Source organism: Mobula hypostoma, chromosome 21 (genome assembly GCF_963921235.1).
Source record: "Mobula hypostoma chromosome 21, sMobHyp1.1, whole genome shotgun sequence".
Classification (NCBI taxonomy): domain Eukaryota; kingdom Metazoa; phylum Chordata; class Chondrichthyes; order Myliobatiformes; family Myliobatidae; genus Mobula; species Mobula hypostoma.
In genome coordinates this window covers 23288473-23306338 of record NC_086117.1, presented here as the reverse complement: position 1 = coordinate 23306338, position 17866 = coordinate 23288473, and the positions used below count along the sequence as shown (strand labels likewise).

General features: G+C 37.6%; 1 protein-coding gene across 6 annotated transcripts in view; it reads left to right on the top strand.

Moving 5' to 3' along the window:
• Positions 1 to 17866, top strand: part of slc25a25b (solute carrier family 25 member 25b) — a 40883-nt gene that overhangs the window by 17958 nt on the left and 5059 nt on the right. For 2 of the 6 annotated variants that reach the window (XM_063073618.1, XM_063073620.1), the window contains exons 2-7: positions 10337 to 10463; positions 10689 to 10776; positions 11591 to 11626; positions 11933 to 12044; positions 13851 to 14009; positions 17508 to 17660. In XM_063073618.1, the coding sequence (XP_062929688.1) occupies positions 10337 to 10463; positions 10689 to 10776; positions 11591 to 11626; positions 11933 to 12044; positions 13851 to 14009; positions 17508 to 17660 (675 nt within the window). Of the gene's footprint in view, positions 1 to 705; positions 6119 to 6806; positions 8473 to 10336; positions 10464 to 10688; positions 10777 to 11590; positions 11627 to 11932; positions 12045 to 13850; positions 14010 to 17507; positions 17661 to 17866 lie in introns of those variants that run through there. The other 4 variants (XM_063073623.1, XM_063073621.1, XM_063073622.1 and 1 more) reach the window with 4 other exon arrangements.

Sequence of the window (17866 nt, the reverse complement as noted above, 5' to 3'; positions counted from 1 at the left end):
CACTGAACTGTTCTCACAACTATGGACTTGCTTTCAAGGACTCTTCACCTCATGTTCTTAATAAAAAAAATGATGCAATAAATACTACCATTATTTTTTCTTTTGTTTGTATTTGCACTGTTTGTTGCCTTTTGCACATTGGTTGTTTGTCCATCTTGTTATGTACGGTCTTTCATTGATTCTGTTGAATTTCTTTGTATTTGTGTTCGCCTGTTAGAAAATGAATCTCAATTGTATTAGGTGACATGTATGTACTTTGATAAATTTACTTTGAACCATCAAGCTCCTGAACCATCGTGGATAGCTTCATTCAGCACTACTCTGAACTAATTCTATGATCTACAGATTCACTTTCAAGGACTCTTTACAGCTCGTTTCTTCAGTATAATTTTTACTTGTGCAATTTGTTTTCTTTTACATATTGGCTTTTGTCATTCTGTTTGTTTATAGCTTTTCATAAAATTCTATTGTGTTTTTTCCTATAAATGCCTACAAGAAAATAAATTTCAATGTAATATATGCTATTACATTATATGCATAAATTTAATAATAATTTTACTTTGATCCTTTAAGCTATTGTTTAACTTTTTCCAAAAGCAATATTAAAGACAAGCATATCTGTCATAGATAATTATGTTTCACAGTGACTCATTCCTTTGGGTTTCTTTGTTTAAAGAATGTGGCATTTCATGTAAAACTTTGACAAACTTGTATAGATGTGCTCTGGAGAGTAGTCTGACTGATTGTTTGCACATTGTACTGTAAGTTGAATGATTATAGTTCTAAAGAGTTTGAGCTATAGACACTTCAATTTTTGTACAAAGGATTTTGTTTATCATTGTTCTTTTTAATTTTTTTCTTCTTGTGCCTTTATAATTTTCTTTATTCAGATTTATTTCACACTGAGCTAAATTTTGTTACCTATAGTCATCATATTGTGATCGCTGTTTTGTAAAGAGCCTTTTAATTAACATGATACCAACTAATCCTTTCTTGTCACGTAATACTGGAGCTTGTTCTTTTATTGTTCCTCAACGTATCGATCAAGAAAACCATCTCTCACTCTCCAAGAACTGAGTACCCCTCCACACTGTACGCACCATACTGCTAATTTAGTTTGCCCAGTTTATATGCAGGTTAAAGTCCTCATGATTGTGTTGCTTGTTACATGCTTTATACTACTTTTTGCATTACTATTTGTGGGTCCTTGTACACCTCTCACCAATACTTTTGTTCTTGGCTCCATCCTGTTTGATTCTGTGATTTTTGAGCTAAGATCCTTCTCCCTGCGTCCCCCCCCACCACTGCTTTTTGTCCTATTGTTGAATATCAGTATTAGCCTGCCTCCCTTTTTCATTTTGCCTATATCTTCTAAATATCTTCAACTATTAATTCCAAATCTTGGTTAGTTAACTGTGTGGTTGCAGTTACATCATACCTATGTCTCTTGCATTGGCTTGGTGGTAATAGAAAGAATGGGCAGATTGTGGAACGAAAAATGTTTCAAAGTGGAAGTATGCAATTGTACTTCACTGCTTTCTGTGATAGGATTGATTGCTCGACTCTAACTACTACTTTCCTCAGTTAAATTTCTCTGTTTTGCTTCCATCCTTGCACATGCTCCTTCTCTCTTAAATACACAGTATGTTCAGTATTGACATGTCAATTGTTGATTAAGAACATAAGATATCAGAGCAGAAGTAGGCCATTCGGCCCATCAAGTCTGCTCAGCCATTCAATCATGGGCTGATCCAATTCTTCCAGTCATCCCCACTCCCCTGTCTTCTCCCCATACCCTTTGATGCTCTGGCTAATCAAGAACCTATCTATCTCTGCCTTAAATGCACACAGTGAATTGGCCTCCACAGCTGCTCATGGCAACAAATTCAACAGATTTACCACCCTCTGACTAAAGTAATTTCTCCACATCTTGGTTCAAAATCCTGAATCTTGGAAGTCGTGCCCTCTGTCTCAGACTCCCCCACCATGGGAAATAACTTTGCCATATCTAATCTGTTCAGGCCTTTTCACATTCAGAATGTTTCAGTGAGAACCCACCTCATTCTCCTGAACTCCGGGGAATTCAGCCGTAGAGCTGCCAGACATTCCTCATGTGGTATGTGAGTACATCCTTCCTGAAATAAGGAGCTCAAAACTGCACACAATACTCCAAGTGTGGTCTCACCAGTGCCTTTTAGATCCTCAACATCACATCCCTGCTCTTATTTTCTGTACCTCTAGAAATCAATGCTAACATTGCATTTGCCTTGAAGCTTAGAGTATTGAAATAGTTCGTCTATGAAGCTGTCCAACTATTGCTGGTACCAACATTTACTATTCAATAAAATCTCTAGCATTTAAAAAAGCAGCCAGATTTGAATTCTATTTAACAAGTGACTGTTGTTAATATGAGTATGTTTAACAAGTACTTACTAATTGTGTGGGGATAAATAGTGTAAAGGTGAAATGGAGTGACCTTTTACTTTTCTGTCTATTCCTTTTCATATTGGTATTTAGATAGCTGAAGTTTTCAAAAAGGAAATTATCTATATTCAAAAGAGAGCCCATTTGGAATATCGATTTGGATGATCTCTTTTTGATATTTTAATCTGGCTACTTGGCTATATTCAGCTAAATTCATTGCTTTTGGTAACTTTTGATTCTCCAGCTGCAAGTTGTCCTTTTGTTTGTTTTATCCATTGTAAGAATGCTTTCTTTTTAGCCATCCTAGTTGTGATTGATCCAGATGGTATTAAAGGACATCATGAAATTCATGAAATTCAAACATAAAGGTATTGATATAAGAAAAGCTGAGGGGAGAATTCAGTGGCGTGAATATCTTTAAAAGTATAAAGCTTTTAATGTTAACTGAGGTTAAGGCATTTATTAGATTTCATTGGTATTTTGGACGAACTTAATTGACGTAAGCAGGTTAACATCTGAAGGAAAACATGATGGTACTGTTTAATGTTCCTCTGCTAATATCAGCATCTGTAGTTTTTCAAGTTGTTTGTAAAACAAACTATATGTGGATAAGCCAGTAACATCTGGCCTTACTGGAAATATCTTGTCTTTGAGTGTCACTGGAACCAAAGTAGAATTTTACTGAGTATGCCACCAAAGAGTTCAGGTGCAGAAAAATTTCAATAACCCACCACCCTCTGATTATTAGATATCCCAACATTAATGATATTCCAACATTTTTTATTAGTAGTATGTTACGTAGTTATATATTTTCCCAGTGAATCTGATGAATTTAAAAAAGAGCAGGAAATAGTGAATTTCAGCTTGCCAAACTGAAGTGAGACACCAAATCCTGGCTTTGGCTGCAAACCTACTTGTGTTCCTGGCCCACGGTATTCCTGACTTCAGCTCCATTTGTGCTTGCCCCCGGCACTCTGGATGCTGAACAATCGGATTATTGGAGTTTTAAACTATTCAGTAGCCTAAAATGCTGCCTATGTCAATCAAGGATATAATGGTGCAAAGATTGGAATGTAGTAGTACAGAACTTGCAGTGCTGGGGTAGTCATCCAGAAAACACTGTAGATACCAAATTTAATTATTTAAGTAATTTGGGTCTAAAGTAGCTGCTTTATTGGTAGCCAGGAAAGTACTGGATTATCTTAAAACAACAACTGGTTCACCAATGTTTCTGGGAATAAAGATCTGCCATTATTAACCAGTCTGACATGTACTTGACTCTACCTTTTATGTAGTTGGCTTTAAAATGCCCTGCTGAAGTAAGTAGCTGAACAAACTGATAAATCTGTTGTGTGCTCTGAATGTGCCTTTTGGCTGCTCTTTTGCCAGAATATGGCTAGCATTTACCTTGTGAGTTATCCAAATGAGCAAAGAATGTCAACTTATGGCTGCACTCATGGACGAATAAGTTAATGGCTATAGTTAGACCTGATACAAGCTTTTGTTATGTTTCTTTCATTCATTTTGTTTTCAGGATCTGAACATCATTGGCAAGAGTTGAATTTATCATTCTTGAACGATGTTGCTGAATCACCTTCATGAACTGCTGTAGTGCTGGTGAAGTACTCTCTTGGTGCTCTTGGGGATGGAGTTTCAGGATTTAACTTGGTGACAATGAAGGAAGAGTCTTCAGTACATCTCTCCAAAGTCAGGATAGTGTACTTGAAGGGAATTATGCAAGTAGTGATACATGTGCCTGAAGCCCCTGTCCTTGATAGATGCTGCAGGTTTGGGAACTATTGCTCTAGCAGCCTCAGGAATTACCGTAATGCGTGTTGTTAATGGTGTACACTCCAGCCACTGGTGGAGCAAATGAATGGTTGGGAGATAGATTGGTTACAAGATCTTGAACAGTGTCAGACTGCTTGAATGTCATTGGAACTGCACTTAGCTAGACAAGTGAAAAGTATGATGTTGCACTCCTGATGTGTGTCTCGTCAATATATTTAAAGAGCTTTTGGGTGTTTCCAAGTAAGTCACTTGCCACAGGATATGCTGTTCTTGTGGTTACAGTATTTTTGTGGTTCACACAGTAATATTCTGTTTAATGGGCCTAAAAGGATATTGAGGGTGGGGTGCTCTGCATTGTTAAGAGGAGTGATTAGATTGTCTTTATGACGTTCATTGTGTAACATTTTTTTTGTAGCATTAATGTTACTTGTCCCTGTTCTGCCCTTCCCTCAATGTTGTAGAAGTCTTCGTGCATGAACTACTTCCATTGTTGAGGAATTGCAAATGTAATTAACCAATATGCATTCAGAGGTAGAAATCTGTACTTCTGAGCTTTGATGGAATGCCATTAAGGAATTGGATGTAGATGGGCAAGCCTAGACATTACTCTGAATAATTGGTTCTTTAGTGTCTTGGGGTTGGGATAACTAACCTCCAACAACCACATTTGTTCATCTTGTCTATTCATCTGTGTGAGTTATGACTGCAACCATTGGAATATTTTCCCTTTTGATGTCCTTTGGTTTCAGTTTTACCAGTATTCCTTGCTGGCATGCTGATTAAATTCTGCTTTGATGTTATGGAAATTCCTCTCACCGAGTCACATTGGTCAGAGCATGTGACTCTCCTCCTTGGTCCCCAGTGTTACTTCATGCTCCTGATATCTGTCTTTTGTATAATGAAGGAAAATTTTCCATGTGTCAGATGTGTTCACCTCCAAACGCTCATGGTAGCATAGTTGTCAGTGTGACGCTATTATAGCTCAGGCTGTTGGAGTTTAGAATTCAATTCCAGCACTGTCTGTAAAGAGTTTGTACGTTATTCCTGTGACCACATGGGTTTCCTCCGGGTGCTCTGGTTTCCTCCTACTGTACAGAAACATACTGGTTAGTAGGTTAATTGAACATTGTAAATTGCCCTGTGATTAGGCTAGGATTAAATGGGTAGGTTGCTGGGTGGCGAGCCTCATTGGACTGGAAGGGCCTGCTCATGCAGTAGCTCTACATAAATAAATAGATAAACTATTAGAAACCAAGCATGGGATTGCTTGGTTTGTTGGCAACATACCATCACCATGGTGCACATAATCTAAGCAATTTGTGAAGTGTTCTTAGCAGCAACACCACCAAAATCTCTCTCCATTTGGGGTTACAATTGTAAATGCAGTCATTTCCTGGTTCTGTTCTAAATTGTACAGTGTCTTTTGGATAAATTGCTATACATTTACATATTCTGTCTAAGTTTGGAACTCCAGGAGCATCTTGCCATACAGGTTTCATTGACAAAATGGCCTATCCAAGAGGAATGAACAATAAATTGCTAGTGTTGCTCAAATCCTGGAATTAATTTAAGAAAAACAAATCTGCATCATCATGAGATGAAAGCTAGTTCACATCAACTAGAACATCAAAACTTTGTTTTTGGCATTAATGTGAAAAAACACTTCCAAAAGAAATTGTCAAGTTCAGTGTGAGGATATCTTATGACCAAGGTGAGAGGAGTAGGTAAGGAATGACATGCTTAATTCTTGATTATTTTGTGTTCCTCATTGTTGCAGTTAAACTTTATGCACATGGGGAAGATCTGTGTATTTGAAAGTAACGATGGGTATTCAGTTACTCCACAGAATTCTGGCTGGCTCATCTTGGGAACCACTTCACAACAATGGCCAACATGACCACTCGTGAGTAAAACAGCTGCTGCTGTCACTTTGGTATGTCGAAAAACTTACTCCTGCAATGAAATATAAATTAGCACCTGACTGTCAGGAAGTTTGTGGTGCTTGGGTTATGAGTGAAATCTAAATCTTGTTCGATAGTATAAATGATGTAGGAGTCAAACTGAACGTTGACCAAAATCAATTCAGGAATTAAATATAAAGGGTAAATTTATTGAATTCCAAGTTCTATGCATTAGTAGAAGGATGGAGTATAAATGGAATTTATTACAATGCAGTCTTGATCAGGCCTGCTGCTCTATTTCTGTGCATCCTGGCTAATCTCAACCAAGAATTTATATCAGAAAGCATAGATCTGAGAAATAACATATCCTACAATGACATAAATGCTACCAATAAATATTTAGACCATATAACATTTGAAATTTTCAAAATTGTTGAGAATTGACACAATTGATGTAAATAAATTGTTTCTCATGGTGAAATGTTGAACTGCAAGTGGTCACAGGTTAATCTTTATGATGGTAAGAATAAATGGGGGTTAAATAGATTTCTTTTTTATTATTGAGGAAAGTACTAGCAATTGAAATACTCTAAAGTCAAAAGATTGACTGTGAGCAGCAAAAAATATAATTGAAATCTGTCCAGGAAGATGTAGCTACTGTTGAATAGGGATTGAGTTTGTGCTTAATGGCTTTCTTTTCGCAAAATTCTCTTCTCTCCTTGATAATGTTTTGTCTATGGAAGTGCAATCTGCTTCACTGCCATGATTTCATTAGACCTTAGGATGAAAGAGAGCCTCATCATTCTACAAATAGTAATCCTGATGTGTTGTTCTCATCTCTGCTCTTCAGCATTGCTTTCGACTGGAGTTCATAGTGATCGTAGGATATCTGCTTGAGTGGTACAAATGTACACATGTACAACTTGATGTTTCCTTAGTGATTGCATAGTCTGCCAGAGGAAATTCAAACGTGTGCGACCCACCTCACGTCCATTGCTTGCTTTGAATTAGATCCACTTACATTGTCACCAGGAACTGCCTGGCAATAATTGTCCTGGGGTGTCTTAGAAGTCTGATCTAATTCCTACTGAGCAGTAGTCGAACTCCTTGGAATTTTGAGGCTCCTTTATTTGAAAATAGATTGAATACTTTTTTTTGTTAGTTTATCCTGTATGAAGAACTCATGACAACTAACCCAGAGTGAGCTGAAAGATGCTTTAATTTGAATCCTTTGAGATTAAAAGCTCAGAAATGTTCTTTGAGTGTGCTGCTAGGTTTGGAACTGTTATTCTTAGTGTCAAAATCGTTTGCTTAGTTTGTCCAATTTTGATTTTTCTGCAGAGATTCAGGATACGTATTGTTGTGTTTGTGTAAAATATGGATATTTGAGGATACTTGTGAATAGTGTAATGAGTACAATTTCATTAGTGCCTAGAAACCTCTTGTGAGATACACACCTTATGGGAATAAGTGAAACATACCCATTGAAACATGTCTGCCCTAGGGGGAAGCATTGATGAATTTGGTCTCAGGAAAAGTATCATTACTGCTAGTGTCATGGATTTTATTTTAGTGCATTATATTATTCTGTGCACAGATCACTGTACCAATTATGTGCCCAAATCTGTACTGTTTGATGGCATTTATGTAAACATTTGGTAATTGTGGACACATGCTTGGATTTATAAAGTTCATGGTTAGTTTTGTTGAAATATAATGTCTTGAACTCCCTGAACTTGGAACGTGGAGTAAATGTACTGGTGAACTTCACCTGTTTACGTGTGCTTCAACGTCATTATGTCCTTGCATAATGTTGGAGAACCGCCAAAAAATCCTTGGTCGATATGTAATCAATACTCTCTAAATGGATTATATTTAGTCCAGTATTATGTGAAAGTATTTAATTTTTCAACCTTTTTTTTTACTTTGTTTCTGAAACTTGGCAGAGGATCTTTAATTACTAATCTGCAGTGAACTTAAAAGTTTGATTGGTGAGAAGTGAGGTAGTCTGGATACTCAGGAGACATGAAAGGTCAAGGTCAGTTTACTCTGCTATAAGTGACGTGGATGGCTTCCAGTTCTAAGTGTCAGCCTCGCAGTACTTCACTGCCGTCTCAGAGGCTGCTAGATAATTGCAATAATTTTAATTTGATTTTTATGTATTTTGTAAGTCTTAAGTTTGTATATTTTGGCCAGTATGCTGTGCCTATGTTTAAGTATACCAGTTCTGGACACTGTGGAAAGAGAGTTTGAATACTTCGAATCAGGACGGCTGCCTGCTGAGCTAAAATCGTTGTTTAGGCTCAGTGTTTTCATCCCTTCACATGAGTTAATGACCTATCGTCGGTGGAGAGAGGTAAATCCTAATTGTCTATTCTAGAGTGGTTAATGTTTTTGAAGGATCTTTCTTAAGTTTTAGGAGCTTGAGCTTGTTTCAGCACTTCAGTATTGTTGGGCAGTTTTCCAGCTGTGCAAGCTTTGGGAGGTTAAGAGTCTTGCTTATAGTCTTATCATTATTGCAAGCTGTCATATCCTGAAGGATATAAAACGTGGAGGCTTGGTGATCTGTTAGCAGGATTTTTAATGGACTTTTAAGGACATAGTTGTTGGTGGTCAGCAAAAAAACAATGCTATGAAATGTGAAGTATTGTCTTGATTATAAGAACAAGAAGCACAATGTAAACTAAACTATGTAATTTTGAAAAGGATCTAAGAATTAAGATCTGAAGATGTGCATGTAATGCTTTAAAAGTTAATGTTTTCTTTAAAAGTAATAATTATGGACTTCGTACATGGGTAAAGAGTACAAGAGCAAGGAAGTTATAATGAAATACAGTATTGTTGAGATTCATTAAATGCTTGACTTTTTTATTTTATTGAAGGTATGCAGGTACTTTCTACACCAGTCTAGCCTTCTTGTAAACTCTTGACATGCAACTGCTTTGAAGCCTTGAAATAAAATACTTCCAAATTGAACCATATATATTCTCCATGTTAGTGATATAGGTTGCAAAGTTCTGTTTGGCATTATGCTAATGCATTACACAGATCTTTGATGCTTCTGAAGGGAAAACTATTTCCTATTGACCCTACTGCACATATGTAAAAATTGAGGCCAAGTAATTCCAATCTCTTGAGCTGCTATCACTTTTTTTTTATCTCACAAGTGAAACATTTTTCAAAATGTTGTACATCTCATGTTAACTTGCTTCTAAGTGTAGATAGTTGCCTGATTTGGCATCTGCTGAGACAGCTGTCTTCCATCAGCTGACATGCCATTCAGTTCAGTAAGAAACTTGATCCCTGCACGTGATTCTTGTTGGAGCTTGATATTTGGTATGGGCATCTTCACTCATTTTTCAGAAAATGTGCATCAATATGCAGCATATTAAAATGTACATTGGAAGGGATGGGGGAATTAAATAGCTTGCTTCACTTACTGGAATTTTGTCTGTGGAGGGGCTACTTAGCTTGGATCTAAGTTGGCTATGGAACTGTGAAAGAACCATTAATGCAAATTTTATTGATCAGTCTTCCACCAGGCAAAATATAGTGTCAAGAATATCAGTGGCATGATTGCCCTGAATGGTTCAATGTCTTAAAACCAAAATGGTTAAAGTAATCATTGCACAACATGAAGAAAATCAGCTGAATTTGGGATTTTGTGAGCTTGGGGCAGTTAAATTCCAGAATGTCGATCTTAGAAAATTTGAAACTAGTCAGTTTGTCACTTTTCTTCAAAATAATAACATGGACATACCATCAACATCGGTTTCTTAAATTATGGACTGTGATTCAACAATGCGAATGTCAGCCGTTGATAGAATTTCGATTTATTGATGTCCTGTAGGCTCATTTATGCACACTACAATTCAAAGTTTGTAATTGAGGATTAGTATTTCACAAGTAGTTTGTGTTTCTCACTAACTCTTCAAGTAAGACAGTATGTCAGAAACAAGAAAGAATCTATTTTAAAAATGCTGAAAAATGTGATTATAATGAAAATATTATTATTAAGCCACTTGTACCAAACCATTAAGGATCATTAGTCAGAATGCTATCTAAAGTGTTTAGTGTGTAGGCTCAGATTCTCTTTCAACATTAAGTTGCTCACCCATAATAGGTAGTAATGTGTTGGGTTTTGATTCAAGTAGTTTCCAATCACCATATTTTCCTATTGTCTTTCTGAAAAATAAAAGATTTAATTTTGTCTTTGACAGAAAATTGTTAAAGCTGGTGACAAAGACTTAGATGGTCAACTTGATTTTGAAGAATTTGTTCATTATTTAAAAGATCACGAGAAGAAACTCAGGCTTGTTTTCAAAAGCCTAGATAAAAAAAACGATGGTAAGAACTAATTTTTTTCCTCCTACAACTGTGTGCAATTTAGTAATTTAAAAATATATAATCTAAGTGAAATAAACATTCTGTCTTAAATTTTGTACAATATAATATTGACTTTATATTTGAGCTTGTAATATGGCCTGGGTATATTTTAGTGATGTCCTTTGTGAGTGTTCATAATGTTCAATGTATTGTACTGTATATTCAGATTTTTTCTTAAATTTTCAGGTAAAATTGATGCACAAGAAATCATGCAGTCTTTGCGTGACCTTGGAGTCCATATTTCAGAACAGCAGGCTGAGAAGATCCTGAAACGGTGAGTTACTTGTTAAAGCATTTGCCTTTGAATTGTAATAATTGTAACTTATCTGTAGCATTATTATCAATATGTGGTGTTTTCTTGTCATTTAATTGCACAAAATTTCTCTGCTGTGTTTATTTCCTTGTATTCCCTGTTTGGTTATAAACCAGATAATGTCAAAAAGCTGAGAGGTACAAGAAAGGAATCCTGTACTGAAGCATCTGTTTCATGATTTTAATATACATTTGTCTGATGGCCATTATTTAGTCCTTTGAGGGAAAATTAAATCTTCTTTTAAATTTTTGGGGTCAAATATAAGTAACTCAATTTAAGTAGTTGCTACCGTGGTGGGGCAATACAACATGTAATATTATTGTTTTAATTTCCACTCACTACCTCCAATTTTTTACAAATGGAACTCCATGATGATCCAGTTACATAACATGATGACGTACTGATGCTACTTCATTGTCTAATACAAATTTTGCTTTTATTCTGAACACATACACACTTCTATACACTTTGCGTGGCCTGGTATAATGAAAATTGTCTGATTTAACAGGAAATCCATATTCCTATTCCTGACATTTTTTGGACAGTCCTTATGTGTGTGAATGACATCCTTGCTTCTTTTTAGCAAAGTGATATGGTGTTTCTGCAAAGTACGTATCGCCATAGGTTATGTGATTTTCAGGAAGATGACAAAAAACTTTAAAAGCTGATTTTTTTTTTGTATAAGAACTGCAGCATGTTGTTCTGTGTTCTCTGTTACATGTACAAAATACTTTATCTGTGCTATTTTTCTACATCTTTTGCTTTCTGTCTTCAGAATTTGGAGAGGGCACCTTTGGGGCCCTATTGCTTAGTAAGTACCAGTTATGTCTGCCTATTTCTCTGCTTTTACTTCATTGAAATAGCTAAGCAGCATTTTGTATCCATCATATGCAGCTTCACCCTTCCCTTGCAAAATAGGTTGAAATAATGTCCCTGCACAGACTTGAGCCTACATTGCCTTAACTTTCCAATTTTATTCCTAACCTCCTTCAGCACTTTATAGTATGAGAAAATCTAGTGTTTAACAATTTAATTATATCAGTCAAAACTTGCTGCTAAACAAAAAGAGTTGAATATTCAGAAACCACAACATATATTTTCTCTTGTTTTTAAATAGCATGGATAAAAATGGGACAATGACAATTGACTGGAATGAATGGCGAGATTATCATCTTCTGCATCCTGCAGACAACATTCCTGAAATAATTCTGTACTGGAAGCACTCCACAGTAAGTTCAGCAAATAGTTTAGTACAATGTCCTCTCTCAGACTAATATTCTCTGTACTGAGGCTATAGTTAAACTCTGGTGGCTCATGTGCAAAACATTGTTTGCAACACCAGACTACCAAAACAGCTACTCTTGACCTGAGCTCTATGATGGGAAAAGATTGCACAGTGGCTGGAGAAAACTATTCAGAGATGTGCTCAAAACCCCCATCTTTACCGTCTTAAAAAGCATTTTCAGGGAGCTCTGGACTTGTACCTAAAGATATCTCTGTACACCAATCCTTCTAATGCTCCTGCCATTTGCAGTTGACTTTCTCCTTGCTCTTGGCCTCCCAAAGTATGACACCTTGTACTTGTCAAGATTAAGCTCCTTCTGCCATATCTCTACCTAGAGTTCCAACTGATCTGTATCGTGCTGTATCCTTTAACAACCTTTCCTCACTATCCACAGCTCCACCAAATTTCATGTCATCTGTGAAATTGCCAGGAAGCCTGTCTACATATTTGAACAAATCATAATATAAAATCAGTAAAGACAAACTAGAGAGGTCCCATCACTAATCCCTGTAGAACACCAGTGGGTCACAGATCTCCAGTCAGAATAACACCCTACATGACTACCCTCTGTTCCATGGCTTTGCCAATTTTGAAACCAATCTACCAAGCCTCCATCGATCCTATGTGCCTTAATTGTCTGACTCAACGTACCACAAGGGAGGTTGTCAAGAGCTTTATTAGAGTACAACACCCTCTGCCCTGCCTTCATTACAGCATCCACTGCCCTGCCTTCATTGGTCATAATTTTCAGCTCCTCAATAGGTACGAGTTGAATGTTTACAACTCTTTAATTGTGATTTGGTGTTTAGCAGTAACCAGAAAGTCAGATAGCTACAATTTGTATTATCTTGTTTCTTGTTTCTGATGGCGTTGTCTAAGGTCTGTAATGTTAGAAAATGGTGTTGTCAAGTTTTCGTTCAAAGCTCTATGTGGCTGCATTTCTTCACATCCTAAAGAACATGTTACAAGTCACTATTATTTTGATGTTCGCTGCTCACCATTTCTTGAACAGAACAAAGATTCGAGTAATTTTTCAAAATTTCTGATATTGGAGTTACTGCGATAATTGGTACAATGTCTTAGAGGTGCACAGATATTTAATTCTCATTGACTGTTAATTTGTAAAATTTGTCAAGACCTTCATCTGCAGTTAGTGGTTAGTAGTTCGCTTTATCATAAGTCATAGCTCTGATATTGATTCAATATTTGCACCAATGTTGCTTCCAGTTTTTGTTGCAAGGATGGTTTCTATCTTACTATTGCCATATTAAAGTTACATTTTGATATTCCAAGATTAATTAGAAAGGATCGAGTTCTTGCAGAAGTTGGTTAGTTGTATAACACGTGAAAATTAGTAGTTCAGAATTTTTCCTACTTTATTATAAGTGACTTTTGAACTGTAACATTCCATTGTAGTCAAGTTTAAGTGTTTTATTGCAGAGAATTGAATGCTGACAAACCTGACTGAATCAGATTGATTAGTATGAAGCAATGGTTTCCATTGCTCAACTTTTGAATTGAGCAAAGACCTGAGTTTAACTAACCTTTGGACATCTGTTGATAAAATTCATTAAAAAAAAAGCCTTCGGCTTTTTAAATTCTATTGGCATCTTTGAATTTAATTTGTATCTTGATCAGTTAAATTTTAAGTTTGAGTTCAGGTCCACCTCTTTGGTAAAAGTTGCTATGCTGAATATTATTTATATCTTCATTGATTAACATTTCCATTGGTTGATATTTCCTGTTTCAGATATTTGATGTAGGCGAGAGTTTAACAATTCCGGATGAGTTCACAGAGGAGGAGAAGCAAACTGGCATGTGGTGGCGACAGCTAGTAGCAGGAGGGGGTGCGGGTGCTGTGTCTAGGACATGCACCGCCCCACTTGACCGACTCAAGGTGCTAATGCAGGTGAGTTGCCCACAAGTGCTGGTGCACCCTTTGATCATTCAATGCATCTTAGCTCGTCTATCCTGCCGCCCACACTTCCAGCAAGTATGCTTGGCTGGTCACCAAGAGCAAATTTCTTAATGTTTTCTTTCTTCCTTTCCATGCCCCTTTACTGTTGCTGCCCTCCTCATGACTAATGATAAAATAAGTCAAAGTCAGCGTGGTTTCTGTGAAGGGAACTCTTGCCTGACAAATCTGTCAGAGTTGGAGTTCTTTGAGAAAGTAACAAGCAGGATGGATAAAGGAGAGACGATAGATGTCATTTACTTGAATTTTCAGAAAATGTTTGATCAGGTGCCACACACGAGGCTGCTTAACAAGATAAAACCCTATGGCGTTACAGGAAAGATACTGGCATGGAAAGGGCAGAAGGTGGCAAGTGAGAATAAAAGGGGCCTTGTTGGCTGCCAGAGATTAGCGGTGTTCCTCAGGAGGTCAGTATTGGACCGCTATTTTTCACATTGCTTGTCAATGATTTGGATAATGGAATTGATGGCTTTATGGCAAAGTTTGTGGATGATGTGAAGATGGGTAGAGGGGTAGGTAGTGCTGAGGAAGCAATACGATTGCAGCAGGACTCAGACAAATTGGAAGAATGGGCAAAAGGTGACAGATGGAGTATAATGTTGGGAAATGTATGATGATGTATTTTGGTAAAAGGAACAATAGTGCAGACTATTATCTAAATTCCACCGAGATGCAACACTGAGCGTCATAGGAAGTCATTCCTGCCTGTGGCCATCAAACTTTACAACTCCTCCCTTGGAGGGTCAGACACCCTGAGCCAATAGGCTGGTCCTGGATTTATTTCATAATTTACTGGCATAATTTACATATTACTATTTAATTATTTATGGTGCAATTGTAACGAAAACCAATTTCCCTCAGGATCAATAAAGTATGACTATGACTAAACGGGGAGAAGGTTCAAACATCAGAGGTGCAGAGGGACTTGGGAGTCCTCATGCAAGACTCCCAGAAGTTAATTTACAGGTTGAGTCTGTGGTGAAGAAGGCAAATGCAATGTTGGCATTCATTTCAGGGGGGAATTAAATATATAAAAACAAGGAGCTAATACTGAGGCTTTATAAGACACTAGTCAGGCTGCACTTGTAGTATTGTCAACTGTTTCGGGCCCCTATCTCAGAAAAGATGTGTTGTCATTGGAAAGAGTCCAGAGGAGGTTCACAAGGATAATTCCAGGAATGAAGAGGCTAACATAAGAGGAGCTTTTGGCATCTTTGAGCCTGTACTCACGGGAATTTAGTAGAATGCGGGGGTGGGGATCTCATTGAAACCTTCTGAATGTTGGAAGGACTAGGTAAGGTGGATGTGGAGAGGATGTTTCCTATGGTGGGGGTATCCAGAACTAAGGGGCACAGCCTCAAAATTGAGGGGCCACCTTTTAGAACAGAGGTAAGGAGGAATTTTTTTTTTTGGCCATAGAATGGTGAATGTGTGGAATGCTCTGCCACAGGCTGTGGTGGAGGCCAAGACTGTGGGTATATTTAAGGCGAAAGTTGATAGTTTCCTGATTGGTCAGGGCATCAAAAGGTATGGCGAGAATGCAGGTGTATGGGATCCGTGATCAGCTATGATGGAATGGCGGAGCAGACTTGTTGGGCTGAATGGCCTAATTCTGCTCCTGTGGTTTTGAGAGGTGGAGGAGGGTATTGTAAAACAGACGGAGTTGTCTGAACAGAATGTAGTTTTTGTGAACTTTTTCATTTATTGGTATTCAGCTCAGTTATTTTTCTGGTTTCTCAAAATTTGATTTACAAAGTATGATTGTTCCTGCATAAATTATATTCACCTGTAAAGTTGTGCTGCTGATGGCAGGGCATTAGCAAGAATGTTTTTGTAGTCTGTGTTATTAACCTGGGTATGAAAAGCAGGATAATGCCCTGATTTCTGTCTTTAAAATATTTTTTTCAGTGTAGACAAAACAGTTATTCTTTTAATTAGTGATTTTGTAAAATAACTCTTTGAATGTTTTAACATAGAAACATAGAAAATAGGTGCAGGAGTAGGCCATTCGGCCCTTCGAGCCTGCACCGCCATTTATTATGATCATGGCTGATCCTCCAACTCAGAACCCCGCCCCAGCCTTCCCTCCATACCCCCTGACCCCCGTAGCCACAAGGGCCATATCTAACTCCCTCTTAAATATAGCCAATGAACTGGCCTCAACTGTTTCCTGTGGCAGAGAATTCCACAGATTCACCACTCTCTGTGTGAAGAAGTTTTTCCTAATCTCGGTCCTAAAAGGCTTCCCCTCTATCCTCAAACTGTGGCCCCTCGTTTTGGACTTCCCCAACATCGGGAACAATCTTCCTGCATCTAGCCTGTCCAATCCCTTTAGGATCTTGTACGTTTCAATCAGATCCCCCCTCAATCTTCTAAATTCCAACGAGTACAAGCCCAGTTCATCCAGTCTTTCTTCATATGAAAGTCCTGCCATCCCAGGAATCAATCTGGTGAACCTTCTTTGTACTTCCTCTATGGCAAGGATGTCTTTCCTCAGATTAGGGGACCAAAACTGCACACAATACTCCAGGTGTGGTCTCACCAAGGCCTTGTACAACTGCAGTAGTACCTCCCTGCTCCTGTACTCGAATCCTCTCGCTATAAATGCCAGCATACCATTTGCCTTTTTCACCGCCTGCTGTACCTGCATGCCCACTTTCAATGACTGGTGTATAATGACACCCAGGTCTCGTTGCACCTCCCCTTTTCCTAATCGGCCACCATTCAGATAATAATCTGTTTTCCTATTTTTGCCACCAAAGTGGATAACTTCACATTTATCCACATTAAATTGCATCTGCCATGAATTTGCCCACTCACCCAACCTATCCAAGTCACCCTGCATCCTCTTAGCATCCTCCTCACTGCTAACACTGCCACCCAGCTTCGTGTCATCCGCAAACTTGGAGATGCTGCATTTAATTCCCTCATCCAAGTCAGGGAATTAAATGCAGCATCTCCAAGTTTGTGTATGACACGAAGCTGGGTGGCAGTGTAGTAAGAACATCTGATCTACTCCGTGACATTAAAATTATGCCTTAATTTTCTTGATTTTGTCCAATAGGTTAAAATTTTTGAGATTTTTTGGAGACTGATCATACTGCACCATATTGTACATCCAACAGGATATTAGTTGAGTCTCCCTAATACCCAAGTATTTGGACCAATTTCAGCATCCATCAGAAATGCACGGAGTTCAGTGATTCCAGTGTATAAATTTCAGACATCTTTAGCTTGGACCAAATTTAGTTTACAAAGCTGTGTTGAATAAAAATATACTCTTGGTGAAGAATTTTGGATGCCACGAGATTCAGTGTGGATATAGGTATCTTTTAAGTGGCAATAAGAATGACATTTTGCGTTCATCTGTGCATTCGCAGCAAATGGAGGACATAACCTAGAGCAAAACATTATTGAAATCTTTGTCAACAGGTTCATGCTTCCAAATCTAACAGCATGTGCATTGCGGGAGGGTTTAGCCAGATGATTAAAGAAGGAGGGTTCCGGTCCCTGTGGAGAGGAAATGGAATTAATGCAATCAAAATTGCTCCAGAGTCTGCGCTCAAGTTCATGGCGTATGAGCAGGTGAGAAAGCTGAAATATGAAGAAGATTTAAATTTATAAAAATATAATGTAATTAAAAGTGAACTTACCAATAAATTTACTGACTATTTTGACTCCTATTATAAATTATTAGTTGTTATAATCTTGTTCAAAGTTGCATTGGTCCTATAGAGTTTTTTTAAATGTTAAAAAGGTAAGCAATTCTGAATAACCATTACTTGACGATA